The sequence below is a fragment of the Bos javanicus genome, chromosome 9 (genome assembly GCF_032452875.1).
Source record: "Bos javanicus breed banteng chromosome 9, ARS-OSU_banteng_1.0, whole genome shotgun sequence".
NCBI lineage: Eukaryota > Metazoa > Chordata > Mammalia > Artiodactyla > Bovidae > Bos > Bos javanicus.
The window spans coordinates 94,734,172-94,751,759 of NC_083876.1; the positions used below are offsets into that span (position 1 = coordinate 94,734,172).

The 17,588-nt window shown below is 42.5% G+C and overlaps 1 protein-coding gene across 1 annotated transcript; it reads left to right on the top strand.

Moving 5' to 3' along the window:
• The first annotated feature begins 18 nt into the window (after window positions 1-18).
• On the top strand, window positions 19-13,662 carry GTF2H5 (general transcription factor IIH subunit 5). Its single transcript, XM_061428431.1, has 3 exons — window positions 19-126; window positions 951-1,033; window positions 13,374-13,662. The coding sequence occupies exons 2-3, from the start codon at window positions 999-1,001 to the stop codon at window positions 13,612-13,614; spliced, it is 276 nt and encodes a 91-aa protein (XP_061284415.1). The 5' UTR covers window positions 19-126; window positions 951-998; the 3' UTR covers window positions 13,615-13,662.
• Window positions 13,663-17,588: the final 3,926 nt, after the last annotated feature.

Consider the following 17,588-nt stretch of genomic DNA (forward strand, 5'->3'; position numbering starts at 1 on the left):
CCGCCCACGTCCCTCCTCCTCGCCGGCGCGCCCCACCCACGAGGCCGTCGCGGTCGCCATGACGTAGGAGGCGCATGCGAATTCGGTAGTCGGTGTCTAGGCGCTGCGGGATCCGTGGGTGGAAAGGTGCGTGGCGTCGGCCCTCGGAGCCATAGGGGAGCCTGGGGTGCGTGGAAGCTCTGTGGGTTTCCAAGAAAAAAGGAGGAGAGGGAAGAGTCCCAGAAACCTGTCTTTCAGGTTGCGGGGATACAGGGTTCTGTCCTGTCTCTTTCTGACGAGGCCGGGCGGCTGCCCCGCGGCAGTTGAACTGTGAATTTCTTTTGCAGGGGGGCATTGCCCAGCGCCCAAGTGTGGAAGTTTAATAAGAGTTAATTTGGCGTGCGGTGAATGGGTTCCTTACCTTCGAGCGCACGTCATTGGGGTACATATTTTATTTGGCAATATAACACAAGATCTGGAGACTTGGATTGTTCTTTTTCTGCTGGTAGCTGCGACTTAAATCTTTTTGCTCCATCTCATCTGTAAAACGAGATGGTCGGAGCCCCCATATAATTTTTAAGGCCCCTTGCGAAGCTACCATTCTGTGACTCCTGTCTCCGAGAATTTTACTTTTTATTATACTTCTAGGTGGGAAAAAGAAATATTTTGAATAATGTACTTGTTCTAAACCTGGATTGGCCACATTGCTGTGGAGTTAGGCCCCATTACGCTTTCATTAGGATTGACTGGGGGTAGGTTTGTTTGCAAATAAGATTTGTGCATTGTTACTATCCCAAATAGACTCGTTTGAATTTTGTTAAAAGATCAGAATATCTGGATGTTTTCCTAATGTTAGCTCTATGTTTTCATAGACTTATATGTTTAGTCTTGGCATTTAATATTTTGCCTCTGTTCAGAAGTAAATCACCGAAGGATATTGAAGTTAATGCTTTTCTATTTTGTCACCTTAGGCTTTGTTAGCATTTTTAGGGTCATCAGCACCTTCTGACTGGGAAAAGATGGTCAACGTCTTGAAAGGAGTGCTTATAGAATGGTTAGTAGTTTTGATACTTATTAAGTTTTAAATCCGCACATTGAGTCTTGATTTGCATGTGTACTGTTTCCAAAATCCATTTTGTTTTGTTCTTAAGATCTGAATGAATCAAGTCTTTCAGCTTTCTCAACTTCATTTTTCTTGCTTAGTAACTAGTGGGACAAATTTTGTTGCTAAGTTTCTTCCTAGTGCCAGTTTTCAGCATCTCTGTTGAATTGATGTAATTGGCGTTATTTCCAACAAATTGTGGTCAGTGGCAGGCAGCATATATGTTAAGTTAACCCTCTTTAGGGGAACAGTGCTTGTATTTTCAAGTCATCGGTGATTAACTAGAATTTTAGGGCCTGCCAAAGTCACACAAACTTTGGTCTTTAAAAAAGAGAAAAAAACAGGAGAGCCAGTTGGAGGTTTCTTAAACTAGGCACACATTCCAAAGGCGAAACTAAAAGCTGTGGGCAGTTAGCTCCTTAGAGCTAAAGTAGGGCTCAATTATCCCCAGTTTGAAAATCTGAACTGCTGGACCAGTCTTGCTCAGTCTCCACTTTTTTTTTTTTTAAGCCCCACCAAATAATTCTGTTTCATCTGGGAATCCTGCCCTGATTGTCTGAAAATACTACTGTCTACATTTCTTTACCTCTAATGTGAGCCATCATATGGATGATGATACTGTTTCTGTGGTGGCAGCGTTCAGGGAGGAGCAAGACCAAACCCTCGGATATTCTGACATTTCAAGCAGCACCATCCAGTAGAAATACAACATGAGCCCCATATTTAGTCTTAAAGTTTCTAGTAGCCACACTGAAAAGTAAAATGAAACAAGTGCAATTTATTTAACTCAGTATAGCTGAAGTATTTCATCAGGTACAAAATCCTCAAAGTTCATACTAACACTTCAGGATTGTATTAAGTCTTTTTCCATGCTGCTGCTGCTAGGTTGCATCAGTCGTGTCCGACTCTGTGCGACCCCATAGACTGTAGCCCATTTCCATAGTAGAGCTTCAAAATCCACTGTCTTCTGTACTCTTATAGCTAGTCACAGGCTAGCCATATTTCAAGTGCTCAGTAGTGATGTGTGACTAGTGGGCTGCTTTATGGATAGTGCAGATTTAGCTTGAGTGGAGACCCCAAAGATAATTAAGAAAACAGCCAGTGAAGTGGAAGGGAACCTAAGGGAACGTTTCACGAAAGCGAGTAGGCTGTGTTAAGTGGTGGTGAGAGGTTGAGTAAGATGAAGACACTGGAGGTCATTGATTTTTTTCTTTTTTTTTTTAATCAGAGCTCCAATAATTTAGTGGAAAGGTGGGATAGATACTTCAGAAAGGGGAAGGGAGGAAAGGAAGTGAGACTGTTTGTCTTGATAATGAACAAGTGAAGTCGCTCAGTTGTGTCTGACTCTCTGCAACCCCATGGACTGCAGCACCCCAGGCTCCCCCTCCATGGGATTTCCCAGGCAAGAATACTGGAGTGGGTTGCCATTTCCTTTGCCAGGGGTCTCCCGCATTGCAGGCAGATTCTTTACCATCTGAGCCACCTGGGAAGCAAAGGGATAGAGAAATGGGTTGGTCACAGAGGAAGGATTGGTTAAGATACTCTGCTGCTTATTACTCTCACTATTTTAACGTGAGAGACTAGAATGTTTGGTGATGGAAGTAAATGCTAGAAATGAGGGAAACGTTCACTTGGGAAAGCCAAGGGATGGATCTAGATCCCAGAATTCCAAGCATACTTCGCGGTTGTCTTTTGGAAAACACTTCTGAGCTACTTGTTTTTTATTTTTCTTATTACTTTGTCATAGCTAATAAAAACATTTTTCTGGTTGGTCTTTTAATGTTATTTTTTTTAACACAGAGGATCCACACACACATTGTCAGCTGTTTTTCCCTTTTATTTTTTCCAATTCTTCCAAATTTAATCTCCCTTCTGGATTTGATTGGTATTTACCTCTCTCCTAGGGTCTTCATATTTTTCTTTTAATTAATATTTTGTATTTCATTCATCTGGAATTTATTGAGAGGAGGGGCAAATTAAATTAGCTGTCTTTTTTTTTTTTTTTTGGTCGATAGCTGAATAATTGTCCAACATTTATTTCCTTCCCTCATGATGTGTGATGGCTCTTTTATCACATCGTCTTTCTGTCCTTGCTATGCTCCCTAATCCCATCCCATATCCATTTTTTGTCATTCTTACCTATTCAAGAATTATCTGGGAATAATTTAGTTTGTTTCCAAAATAGTCCTTTTGGAATGATGGTTTGAATTGTATTACACACATGCGTATATATTTTTTAGTGATAGCTGGGAAGCATTTTAAAGAGCAAAACTTTGGGTGACTCATTAAAGTTTTGGTGGTAGGCTTTCAGTTTTAGCCCTAAGAACAGAGAGCGCAAGTTTGTAAGAGGAACTGAGGTACTTTTTCCTGACGGGGCAAGCTCCCACTGGTTTGCTTGTGACCAGCCTCGAAATTGTCCCTGGGCACTAGTGGCCTTCTGCCACCTTGTTTTTCCATGTATTGCCCAGATGAGCAGCACCAGCACCATCTGGAGCTTGTTAGAAATGAAAATTTTCAGACCTCACCCCAAATCTCCTAAGTCAGAACTGTGCATACAAAAGGATTTTAACACAGTGCACTTAATCAGCTGAAGTTTGGTAATCAGTTTTGCAGTGGAGAATTGTCTTGCCCCAAGATTAGATTTTATTTTTCAGAGGGATGCTATCCTAGCAGGGGCTTCCCTGGTGGCTCAGTGGTAAAGAACCTGCCTGCCAGTGCAGGAAACCCAGCAGACCCGGCCGAGTTTGATCCCTGGGTCAGGAAGATCTGGAGTAGAAAATGGCAACCCACTCCAATGTTCTTGCCTGAAAAATTCCGTGGACAGAGGAGCCTGGCAGTCCATAGTTCATGGGGTCACAAGAGTCAGACACAACTTAATGACTAGGCAATAACAACTATCCTTGCAAAACTTAATTTTTCCCTTCATGGTGAAATCTGAAGTGTAGCCTGAACAATTTTTCACAAGGGCAGCTGTCTTCCCAAAGATTGAGATCTTTCAAGAAGGCTCCAGATCTAAGCGATAATAGAGTCGTAAAGGGCATGGCCAGGGCCAGTGGCCCTCCTTCATGAGTAGGTGCACCTGTGGGGATGGTGGTACCTGAACGAGTCCTTCAGTCCCCTCATGTCTATACTTGATGCCAAAGGGAAGACTGTTGATAATACAACAGCAGCTGTATACTTCTGTTTATCATCTCATAATATTCATAGATGGTATGAAGCATTTAGGTGAATTGGAGTACAGATCTCCATTAAAAAAATAAACAGTGTATAACGTTGGCCATTTAGTCCCAACTGTCAGTGAATTGAAAAATTGAAAAGTACATGAATATAATAAGATTCTTTCTTCCCAACGCTTATCAATACCAGAGTCTAAAGATTTTCATATTTTTTTGTCAAAATGAGGTTGGTGGAAACTTCCTGTTTTTTGGGATCCACCTCTTGTCATTGACTGCCAGCCTCACACCAAGAGTTTCCCTAGTGGAGCCAACCACAGCAGTTACTGAAGCAAGCCACATATGCTCAGCACATGTCTGCGTCCGATTCCAGGTGCTCGAGCAGACCTCTGGTGTGATACTTAATCACAGTTGGTTTGGCAAGGGCTTCAGCAAGGAAGATTTGTAGTACAGGTGCAAGTTCCAACCAGTTCACAGCACGAGAGCAAAGAATCTGGAGAAATAGGTAGTATTAGACCAGTCTTGTCCTTACACTTTTGGCTTCCAAACCTGCATTCTATTTGAAAAGCAAATCAGAACTAAGGCCAAGCCAGTCTAACCACTGTCCTATTCTTTCACAGTATTTATAGTATCTTTTGTGAGCCTTTGCTTTGTATTCTTAGCAAGGCCACATTACATTCACTGAAGTTTCTTGGGCATCCAGAACAATGCCTGAGATATATATAGAGAGAGAGCTACTTAGTAAATATTTGTTTATTGAAAGAATTTTGGTAATAAAATTGAATCAAGGGGTATAATTTCACTTTAAATTCCAGATGATTAGTGTTCCTTTGGAGCTTGTATACTACGACAGTGAACTAGAGTGGGTCTTGATAGATTGAATTCAAGTTTCAGTACAGAAAAGGTTTGTACAATAGGCCTCCTTTTTGGCAAGTTACATCAGAGTAGCTTTTTTTTTCTTTTAATTGGAGTACAGTTGATTTACAATGTTAATTTCAGGTTTACTGCAGAGTGATTTAGTTATACACAAAATTACTTTCTCTATGACCATATTAATTCATCAGAAAAAAATAAAACATCAGGATGACTGGTGATTTTGTACTAGGTGAAGTTAAGCTGAAACGTTAATTTGACTTAAAGGCAATTAAAAAAAAACAAGACTTAGTAATACGTAATGCACGTGTAATAGGAGATGGCTAAAATGGCAAGGGTAGTCTGCAAATGGCAGAAATTTTGAAAACACTGACCTCCTGGTTAAAAACACAGATGTGAGTCCCTGGCACTTCTTGGTTTCAGTTTGTTCAACTTTTATTCAATGGAAAGTATGCAGATGTATTTTATTTGTAAAATTTCTGGAGATGAAAGTCTTCATAACCACTTCACCCTTGCTGTCTCTAATCCCAGTAGCTAGTCAATTGTGTGTCTTCTGTGAATGCACTGCACTCAGTAACAAGACAACGTATCAATTCGGACAGCAGTATTTATAATGTCCTTAGTTCTCCTCATTGTTCCAATTAGACCCACAGTTTATTTTAAAGGGTTAACAAAAAACTATTGTATGGCTTGCCACCTAAAGTGTATCTTTTTAAGAAGCCTCTGAATGTGTGCTTTTTGTAGGAGATACTAAGATTCCTGTGGGGTCTAAGGCAGTTCAGGACAGGAAAGGCCGTGGGGGTGAAGTGGGCACCAGAGTCACCAAGAGAGAGACAGGCATGTCCCTCCTCGCAGGGACGTGAGGGAGCAGCCTGGGTGCAGAGCGCTGAGGCCAAGGGGTGGTTTCTGTCTCCCCTTAAACTGCCCTCCTTCCTTTCTCCACCTCTCCCCACCCCCAAACCCCCATTTACATGTATAGGCTTGGAGCAATTGAGACAGTAGCTGAGATTTCAAAGAGTGTGAGCAGGAAGACAGAAGTTGTAGAGAAGCTGAAGCTTTGGTTTCCCCGTCCTGTGGGCCTTCCCATTTTCATTTCTGTAAAATCTGAAAGAACCCTGTTCAGCTGCTTCGTTACTGCCAGATTCTTTCTAGAATTATTCTTTAAACTCTTTTTTTTTTTTTTTTTAATATTTCACAGCCTGGGTATGATTGGTAAGATGATTGGATGATTGGTATGATTGTCTACTTCAGTGAGATTTCTCAATTCAGGGTGGTGTTGCTTTACAAAAATTTCTTACTTAAATTTTTATTCTGTGTAACTGCCAAAATTAGGGAGTTACTGCAGGTGTAAATTTAACATCCTCAGTATCTGATTAAATCTGTGACCATCACATTGCCTCTCTTTGTATTTATAGAAGACCCTGTTGTTTCTCCCATCCTGCATGGGCAGTGATGGGACCAGATGCCGTGATCTTAGTTGTCTGAATGTTGAGTTTTAAGCCAACTTTTTCACTCTTCTCTTTCATGTTATTATCAGCCTTGAGACTCTCATTCCTAGGCCCTCAGTCACCCAAAACGCCACAGATTTCCAGGTCATCCTCATTCATTTTACATTCACTACCTTATGGCTCTGTTCATCGGCACTTAAATTCTACCTCCCCCTCACCCCTAGCCCATCCTTTCCACTTTGGCCTCTAGAACCTAGTGAAAGCAGGAACCCCCTGGATCCCAGCTTCTTCTCTCAACTTTCCATCTTTCTTCTCCCCCAATTCCCCTTTTTGTTGTTGTTATAATAAAACCTAGCTTTCCCCTGAGCCCACTCTGTTGACCTTTTTTCTCTAATATATCTTGTACCTTTGGGCCAAGAAATAGGATGGGTATCTATCTTCTTTGACTGTGTGGATCACAATAAACTGTGGAAAATTCTGAAAGATGGGCATACCAGACCACATGACCTGCCTCTTGAGAAACCTGTATGCAGGTCAGGAAGCAACAGTTAGAACTGGACATGGAACAACAGACTGGTTCCAAATAGGAAAAGGAGTACATCAAGGCTGTATATTTGACACCCTGCTTATTTAACTTATATGCAGAGTAGATCATGAGAAATGGTGGGCTGGATGAAGCACAAGCTGGAATCAAGATTGGTGGGAGAAATATCAATAACCTCAGATATGCAGATGACACCACCCTTATGGCAGAAAGTGAAGAAGAACTAAAGAGCCTCTTGATGAAAGTGAAAGAAGAGAGTGAAAAGGTTGGCTTAAAGCTCAACATTCAGAAAACTAAGATCATGGCATCCGGTCCCATCACTTCATGGCAAATAGATGGGGAAACAGTGGCTGACTGTATTTTTCTGGGCTCCAAAATCACTGCAGATGGTGATTGCAGCCCTGAAATTAAAAGATGCTTACTCCTTGGAAGAAAAGTTATGACCAGCCTAGACAGCATATTAAAAAGCAGAGACATTACTTTGCCAACAAAGGTCCGTCTTACCGGGGTCCAGCCCCGGTTGGATCCAGGGATTCCCTCAGGATGACGGCGTTGGCAAAAAGGATAGAAATAGAGAAAGAGATAAGGAAAGAATTTTGCAGTTAAGAAAATAGAGGAGAGAAAAGAGGCTGATATTCCTTGGTTTACGCAGAAAGCCAATAAAGCCCCAGCACGGGACTTGCTCTGTTCATGTAGGCCGAAGGCACCCTCTCGAATCACTGAAGGTGCCCCACCTTAGGCACCTTCTCTAGTGGGTCTTATAAGCCTAGGCAGGAAAGTGAACTCAGAGAGCCCCTGCACTCCAGGGGATCAGCCTGAAAAGGAAAAGGAAAGAGAAGGAAACAAGAAAGAACCACACGGGGAGACCAAGCTTTGAGCAAGGCCTGTAGCTTTATTTTCAAAGGGAGCTTATGTACCTTAAGTTGTGCATAGAGGATAATAGGGGGTGTGAAATCATGCAAAGTCAGCAGTCCTTGATCCTTATCGAGACCAGGCTTTCTTTTCTGCAAACTTATTGTATACAAATGGCTTAGGTGGTTTACATCATCTTCTGGCCAGAAGGCCTGTTAACATTTTATGACTCTGATAAAGGTTTGTCAACCATAAGACTTACTTTCTCTAAGAGTAATTATTTTAAAGTTTGGCGCCATCCTCCGAAGGTATTAGATAAAGTTGCATTCCTATAGGGCAGAGGTGCAGTGGGTTTACAACAAGGAAAGAATTTATTACCTTAAGGGTCTAAAGTTGTTAGCACCAAGGCCACTACTTATTTTTTCTACATACCAACTATATTAATTAATACGCTTCCAAGGATACAATACAGGGGATGTGGAAACTTGGCAGCAAGCATTGGCTCAGCAAGGAAATCTTCTACTAGTTCTATTCTGACAATTTCTAACTCCCTGAGAGGCTCTATACTATTTGAATATACTATTTGAATATCTTAAGCCTCCCATGCCTCTCGAAGTTGGGAGACGTATGCGTAGCTGTAGGAGTCCGGGTAAACCTGTCAGGCAAGTTAGAGAGCCATCTGAGGGGTTTGGATTTAAACACTCCTATTATGCCCAGGAGGCTAATTAGCTAGAGCTCTAAGTTGATTTCCTTCAGAGAAAAAGTGGTAGGGGATAGCCCCTCGTTAATGTCAGAGGAGTTGGTGAAAGTTGTAAAATAGTAAAACAGATTCTGGTTTTGGGGTAGATGCTCAGGCAGGTCCAGGGGGGCCCCTTGAGTCCTGACTCGCCTTTGCATATCAGGCCTCTCTGCATGACCTTTGTCATGGGTGGAAACTCCCGTGCTGGCTCCCGGCATGTCTAGTCAAGGCTATGGTTTTTCCAGTGGTCATGTATGGATGTGAGAGTTGGACTGTGAAGAAGGCTGAGTGCCGAAGAATTGATGCTTTTGAACTGTGGTGTTGGAGAAGACTCTTGAGAGTCCCTTGGACTGCAAGGAGATACAACCAGTCCATTCTGAAGGAGATGAGCCCTGGGTGTTCTTTGGGAGGACTGATGTTGAAGCTGAAACTCTGGTACTTTGGCCACCTGATGCGAAGAGCTGACTCATTTGAAAAGACCCTGATGTTGGGAAAGATTGAGGGCAGGAGGAGAAGGGGACGGCAGAGGATGAGATGGTTGGATGGCATCACCGACTTGATGGACATGGGTTTGGGTGGACTCTGGGAGTTGGTGACGGATAGGGAGGCCTGGCGGGCTGCGGTTCATGGGGTTGCAAAAAGTCGGACACAACTGAGTGACTGAACTGACTGACTGCCTTCTTTCTTATTGCCACTTCCAGAAATCCTCCACCCTGTCCAGGAAAACCCCCGGTTCCCAATCTGATGAACCCACCCAGTAATTCTCTCTTGTAATCATCTACAAACACCCCAGTCTTTGCTTGAAGGTTTTTCTTCGAAGGCGACCTGTCACTCTTCAGGAGCACTCCACAGATTCTTAAGTGATTTCATGTGTGTAGTCCTTTCAGTCCCCTGATGACCTCTCAGCTTTTTGACCTCCTTTTCCAATGAGCTTTCCTTGCCCTGCTGTCGCCATTCGTTTGCATTGTCACACCTACCAGTATTGTGGTCTTGTCAGAATCTCTGTTTCAGGCACCCACCTCTGACCACCACCTCCTCTTTCCAGTTCATGCCCTCTAATACCCTAGTTTAGAGTTAATAGTTTCTTTTGGAGAAGGAAATGGTAGCCCACTCCAGTGTTCTTGCCTGGAGAATCCCATGAACAGAGGAACCTGGTGGGCTTCAGTGTATGGGGTTGCAAAGAGTCAGACACGACTAAGCAGCTAACACAGTTCCTTGGGACCTCCCTGGTGGCTCCTTTGATTCTCCCAGACCTGCAGATCCCCCCAGCTCTTCCCTGTCCTGCACGGTCCCCACACCCTCACTTCCATCAGTGTACTCGTCCTCTTAAAGACCCTCAACTCCCTTGGCCCTCTCCCAGTCACATTCACCAGGTCCGGTTCAGTCTAGCCCTCCCGCTGTTGTGAACCTTTACTTCCACAGCTCTAGATGGCTGGAGAGCATACTGATCGGTCTCACTTTAAATTCATGACTGTTACTAAACTCACGACTTAAATAAATGTAGCCTGCAAGTTCCTAAGTTTTCATTTGTTCTCCCAGTTTCCCAGTCAAGCTGTTGTATTTCATCAAATTAAGAGTCCACCAGTTTTAAAATTTAGCAGTATGTTATGTCCCTCTTAAGAAAAAACACATACCATTAAATCGAGTCCCATCCCAGTTTGGGAGATAATTCAAATCTTGGAATGAATGGAATGTGGTATTTCACCTTCTCTTATGGCAAAAACCACCCCTGTCCTCACCTCAGCTGGTCAATTTGTTTCTTGTTTAATTGAGAAAATGGAAGCAGTCAGAACATCCGCGAGTCTTTTATCACATGGACCTGGGCCCATACACTCTTCCTGCCGTGACGCTGTGAGTGATATCCTTCTTCTCCAACTCCCGCTTGATTTTCCTGCTCTTTGTAGCAGAATTTCTCAGAAGATACATCTCTGTTCACCTTTCTCTGATTTCTTTCCTCTCAGTCTAGAAACCACTCCAGTCAGATTCTTTGCTGTGTCCTCATCGTCTTGAAACTGCTCTTGTGTGGTCAGTTTTCAGTCCTTATCTCGCTATTCCTGTTAACAGCGTTTGACCCGGTTGATCTCTGCGTCTTCCTGGATATCCTTTGTTAACATAACTTGTAAATATGCTTCAGATTTTCTTCCGACCTCAGTGGTCACGTTATAGTCTGTTTTGCTGGTTCCTCCTTTCCTTCCTAACCTTTTGGGGTTGGGCTGTCCAGGGCTTGGTGCCTGGACTGTCCTCTCTAGCTCTGCTCCCTCCTTGGTCACGGCTCTAAATGCCATCTAGACACTGCTGACTGACTGAGTCCTTGTTCTTGACTTCACTGCTGAAATGCAGAATTGTATATCTGGCTTCCTGCTCAACCGCTTCACGCGGGCGACATCTCAAAGGTAACATGCCTGAAACTGGACTCCTGATCTTACCTGCTTACTTGTCCTTCCGTGTTCCTCCTCATCTCAGTGCAAGACTGCTTCATCTCTCTATTATCTCAGGCCAAAAGTCTTGGCATCTCCTTAATTCCTCTCAAAGTTCGAGTCCAGTCTCAGCAGGTTATGTTGGCTTTACATTCGGCATGTGTCTAGCAGTCAGCCACTGCCCAAGCTCGTTTTTACCACCGAGGTCCAGATTGTTGTGTCTTGTCTGGATTACCGCGGTCACCTTCTGAGTCTCCCTCCTTCCAGCCTTGCCTCCACCGTCCACCAGTCTTTTCTCAGCCCTGCAGTCAGTATGATCCTTAACATTTAAAAGTCAGGTCAGTTTGTAAGTTAAATCAGGATAAAGCTCTGACCTCATCTGGTGCTGCTCCCCCCCAACCCCCGGCTGCCCCCTCCAGCTCTGTGGCCTTGCTGTTGGCTCTGCCTGGGCAGCTCTGCGTCGCGTCACCCCATGGTTCGCTCCCTGCCTCCTTCTGACGTTTGTTCAGATACCACCTGCTCAGTAAGGCCTTCCCTGAGGCCCCTTCTTAAACTTCCAAGATCACGTCACTGTCGTCACTGCCATTTCTCACTCCGATTCCTTGGTTTTTGTGCGTTTGTCATAGTGTTACCACTAGACTGTAAGCTCCGCAATAGAAAGGGTTCTGAATTATTGTTTGCTTCACTGCTGAATCCCCCGGACCACAATAGCACTGGACACATGTTGGGTATTCAGTAAGTTTTCACTGAATGAGGGAATAAAACTTAAAATAGCATATTTGCTACTTCTGAGCAAATCAGTACCCCACATTAGTATGGTCATTCTGATACAGCAACTATAGAACTTAACTGAATTTTGCCAAACTTAAGTGGGTAAATATAACCTTGGTATTCTGAACCTAAGGTAACAAACAGACTAGGAGCTAAATTTAAAATCTGTGTTGTTTCTGACATGGGCAGGCCTGCTTATTTATTCACATAATTTTAGAGCATAGTAAATTGTTAATAAAATTATTTGGAAGGTAAGTTGTTGAAAGTAATTAAGACAGCCGTTTTTTCAGGAAGAGTTGACTTTATTCATAGTTAATATGCCATGCACCATACTCATTTAGTAATTGAAATCCATTACCTATTAGCTTCACATATACCTATGCTGCTGCTAAGTCAATTCAGTTGTGTCCAACTCTGTGCGACCCCATAGATGGCAGCCCACCAGGCTCCCCCGTCCCTGGGATTCTCCAGGCAAGAACACTGGAGTGGGTTGCCATTTCCTTCTCCAATGCATGAAAGTGAAAAGTGAAAGGGAAGTCACTCAGTCGTGTCCGACTCTTGGCAACCCCCTGGACTGCAGCCTACCAGGCTCCTCCGTCCATGGGATTTTCCAGGCAAGAGTACTGGAGTGGGGTGCCATCGCCTTGTCCGACATATACCTATGCTTGTACTTAAAAGCAATAAGATGTATACAGTTTTTACTAAATTACACTGACCTCTTTGAATTAAATAGGTATTTTTGCAATTGATGTTGACATCCCTCAAAAAAAAACGAAAGATTGTGTGAGATTATGCTTTCTCTAAGAATTAAAAAAAAACCTGTATATAACCGGACATAATTTTATATTCATCTTTTGCTAAACACATTATTGTATATTATGTCCTTTGTTGTGATTCAGGTTTTTATAAAAAGCATTTCTATAAATCCAAAAAATTTTATCTCTTTGCCTTAAGACTATCCTGTTTATTCCAAGCTAAAAATCACAAATAGAGTTGAATTTAGCTCTTTTTTTGAGCTCAGTATGTTCAAAAATATTTGGTTAGAATTTCCTTTAAAGATTCTAAGTGATAGTTCAGACTTAACGAGGTTCAGAATTAAAGAAGAGAAAAATAGTTGAATATTTATTATCAGCCAGACATTGTCTTTGACATTTTTAAAATCAGTCAACAGGGCCGTGCTTTGGGTCCCTGTTAACTACAGATTTGTGACTGTTGCTTTACTTTTACACTTGTCGCTGACAGATTATTATTTAAAATCTCATCTTCGGCCTCTTCTAAACTTCCACCAACTGTTCTCAATGAAGCTGCATCTGTGAATCGTCAGCCCTTGGGGCAGAGAAGAGAGGGGAGGGGTGGGGAACACTTGACAACTTTTGAAATTGTCCTCAAACAGTCTGTGCTCAGTCTTCATTGTTCAGGTCGCTGGCACACCTAGACAGCAAGGTGTCGCCTTGTCACATGTTCTATCTCGACAGTGACCCTGCCTCGAAGCAGTTGCTGCTGTACTTGTCTCATCACATGTTTTATCTCGACAGTGACCCTGCCATGAAGCAGTTTCTGCTGTACTTGGACGAGTCAAACGCCCTCGGGAAGAAGTTCATCATTCAGGACATTGATGACACCCATGTCTTTGTGATAGCAGAGTTGGTTAATGTCCTCCAGGAGCGAGTAGGCGAATTAATGGACCAGAATGCCTTTTCTCTTACCCAGAAGTGAAAATATTAGCTACTGACCCCTTGGGAATTAAAAGTAACAAGTGTGAGAGTCTGCCACCATCCTATGTCTTATGTGACCGGTTTGGTTTACAGAATTGCTTAGAAGCTTTTCATGGGAAAGACAGGGGTATCATTCGTTCATAAAAAAGCCCTGAACTGACTTTCTTGTGCTATTCCCACCCCCACACCCCACCCCCAGTATATATACCCTAGAATTAAAAAAATTTAACTGTTGGGTATAATTTGGCTTTTATTTACCTTTATTAAACTATAATGTGAGAGACCTGGGTTCGATCCCTGAGTTGGGAAGATTCCCTGGAGAAGGAAATGGCAACCCACTCCAGTACTCTTGCCTTGAAAATCCCATGGGCGGAGGAGCTTGGTGCAGGCTACTATCCATGGGGTCACAAAGAGTTGGGCACGACTGAGCGACTTCACTTTCACTTTAAAACCATAAATGTAATTGGTTTTCCTACCTTTTCATGCCAATTTATTCCATTAAAAAATAGAATGAAATATGCTTTTAAATCCTCAATCTAATAATCTAGATATTTATTTTTCTTGTTCCTATTAGTAACGGGGGTTTGATAGAGAAGGTATGGTTTGTTTTGTTTCAACTAGATCAATATGCCAGGGTGGGAACTTTGGTAATATTTGTGCTTTACAAATGATATCTGCATACCAGCCAGCTCTATTGGTGAAGAAGATGTGGAAGAGAACCATGTAACATTACCCGAAAATTCAGTTTTTAAAAGCACCGAGGATTAGAAACAACCAAATGGAAAAGGTATGTGCTGCTTTGCAGCTTTCATCATTCCTTATTTAGACTTTGTCACATTTTCTTATTAAGGCAAGTGTTCTTTTATTAAGAAGTCAGTTTTACTTGGGACTTATTCCCTATGACAATCCCTGTTTAAAGTTATCTCAGAAAGGTAAGAACAGACAGAATCAAAGTCAGTCTTGGTGGAGGCGGCATGACAAGATTAAGTTTTGTTGCATCTAGTTCTGTGGTTGATGCAGGCAGAAACAAGGACCCTTTTGGAGGCTTTGCTTCCCTTCCTGAAGATGGTATTAGCAGGATGGGTTCAGATAGCAGGAGTTTTCCAAGAGAAAAGAGAACTTTCAGGATGTTAGGTGGAATCTTCTCGAACCCCACTTCACCTGCCTCCCTATGGTGTGCGTATTCACAGCATCTGTGTACCAGCATCACTTGCACATGCATTCCTAAACCTAGAAACTTCCATTGGCATATTTATCATGATTCCCACCCATATAAGTCAAACCACCCAATTTTGATTTTCACATAACCGTGCAAACAGTTTTGATGAGTCATTGGGGTTCCCTGATGGCTCAGATGGTAAAGAGTCTGCCCGCAATGCGGGAGACCTAGGTTCGATCCCTAGATTGTGAAGATCCTTTGGACAAGGGAACACTACCAACTCCAGTCCTCTGGCCTGAAGAATTCCATGGACAGAGGACCTTGGCAGGCCACAGTCCGTGGGGTCACAAAGAGTCAGATACGATTGAGAGACTTTCAGTCTCTTTTCCAGTGCCACAACTTGTTGAATACAGTTCCTTCCTTTAGGATTTCCAGCTGTCCTGAAATGTTAATGACTCTTGTATTTCAGGCATGTCTAAATCAATTTACCTTAGGTTTTTTTGTCCGTTAGCCTTTTAACATGAAAGTGAGAGAAAATTTTTTTAGAATATCAGAGTTTTAAAAGTACCAGAAAGACTATTGGACAGTGACCACAAAGAGTGTTAAGTGGAGGAAAATCTTTTTAATTGTTTAAAAAGTGGAGTTAGGGCAAATACTCAGCATGTTTCTCCAGACGGCGTCAGAAAGATGGGACGGTGTAGTGCTGGAAGGGCCACACGGCAGCCACTGAGCTGACTTGTCCAACGGTGAGAGAAGCTAGGAGAGAACAGGAAATATCTAGGCAACATCTTCCGTAGGCTCTGCTGCCTGGAATCTGGTTGACACGATTTGATTTAGCACACTTTGGTTGTATAGAACAAGAGAGGTTGGCTGCTGAATACGGGAGAAATTAACTGCTGTCTTTTTAACAAAGTCCTAAATATGTGAAAAGGTAGTATTAACTTACATTTTCCTAACTGCATAAAAGAATCACATGTTAATTTATGGAAGAGAGTTGACCAGTTACAAATACCTGTGTACTAAAACTTGATTTTTAGAATTATGCTAAGTTCTTTAGAAAGTCCCTTTTTTAACACCGTCTAAGGACAAAACTTCTGAATTCCTTGGAACCCCAATTTCCTTGTGAAATTTAGTGTGATTTTTATAAAATTTCAAGCATCCTAAGTAGGCATAATAATTAACTTAAAAATGTTTGTTGAGAAATCCGTTTTGGTGAACACTAACTGATAATAGGCAACAAAGGTGCCAATCAAAGTTATTAACGATTATATTGTTCTTAACATTATCTACGGGGGGCTCCCACGGGGCACTAGTGGCAAAGAACCCGCCTGCAGTGCAGGAGACACAAGAGACACGGGTTCAGTCTCTGGGTCAGGAAGATCCCCTGGAGGAGGACATGGCAACTCGCTCCAGTATGCGCTCCTGGAAAATCCCACGGGCAAAGGAGCCTAGAGGGCCACAAGCCATGGGACCGCAAAGGGTCAGACACGACTGAGTGAGCGCAAAACAACAACATTTATAATAGAGGTGATTTGACATAATAGTACACTTTTCTGGAAAGATGGTAAATAATGTGCTTGCTCAATTTCATAGTTACACATTAAACCTCTCTTAGCTCCAGAGAAACTAAAAACTCTGACATACGCCTTCTGATTTTACTGCAATCATTCTCTCAACCACCTTTACAGACAGGAAAAGGGTAGGTTTTAAAGATGAAGAACGATGAAGCCTGCAACTATGGTCAGTTCATATTCTCAGGTATGCATAGCTCTGCTTCATTTGTAGCAGAGACAACACTAAAGGGTCTATTGGTGAGATTATTGAATATGCTTTTGGAAAACACTGTTCTCCCTACAGAAAAGTGATGACAAGCCTGACTGGGTCCAGTCTGCCTGGGTCCAAATGTTAGCTCCCTGCTTTCCAGCTCTGGGATCTCATACATGTCGCTGAGTTTTTCTGTGCCTCTGAGCCCTCGTCTGTGAAAACAGGAAAAGTTATCCTCAAAACTTGTTTGGATGATTATATGTTAAAATACATAAAGCAGATGGTTCTGAAATTTAGTTACCTTGAATCTAGAAAAGCACAATGAAAAAGAGGGAAAAAAGACATTTCAGCACACATACACACTTTGTTTTGCATGATCACTATACTGTGAGAACAAGCAGATGGGGGAGGTGGGGAATTCCTTGTAAAAGAACATTAAGTAGATAGTTTGGGCAACTTTGTCAGGAAATACCTGAATGCTTATCTTTTCTGAGACCATCCCTCTCTCCCTTTGCTCTTTTTTTTTTAAATTAATTAATTTTTTTATTGAAGGATAATTGCTTTACAGAATTTTGTTTTCTGTCAAGCCTCAACATGAATCAGCCATGTGTGTGTGTGAAAGTCCTTCAGTCACGTCCGACTCTTTATGACCCCATGGACTATACAGTCTGTGGAATTCTCCAGGCCAGAATACTGGAGTGGGTAGCCTTTCCCTCCTCCAGGGGATCTTCCTGACCCAGGAATTGAACCAGTATCTCCTGCTTTGCCGGCAGATTATTTACCAACTGAGCTATCAGCCACAGGTATACATATATTCCCTCCTTTTTGAACCTCCCTCCCCTCTAGCTCCCCATCCTACCCCTCTAGGTTGATACAGACCTGGGTTTGAGTTTCCTGAGCCATACAGCAATTTCCCATCGGCTATCTATTTTACATATGGTAATACGAGTTTCCATGTTACTCTTTGCATGCATCTCCCTTCAATCTTAAATATCATTAGCCTTTATTAGAATTCCTGGGTCACAGTCCATTTTTATTAAAACTAAGCCACT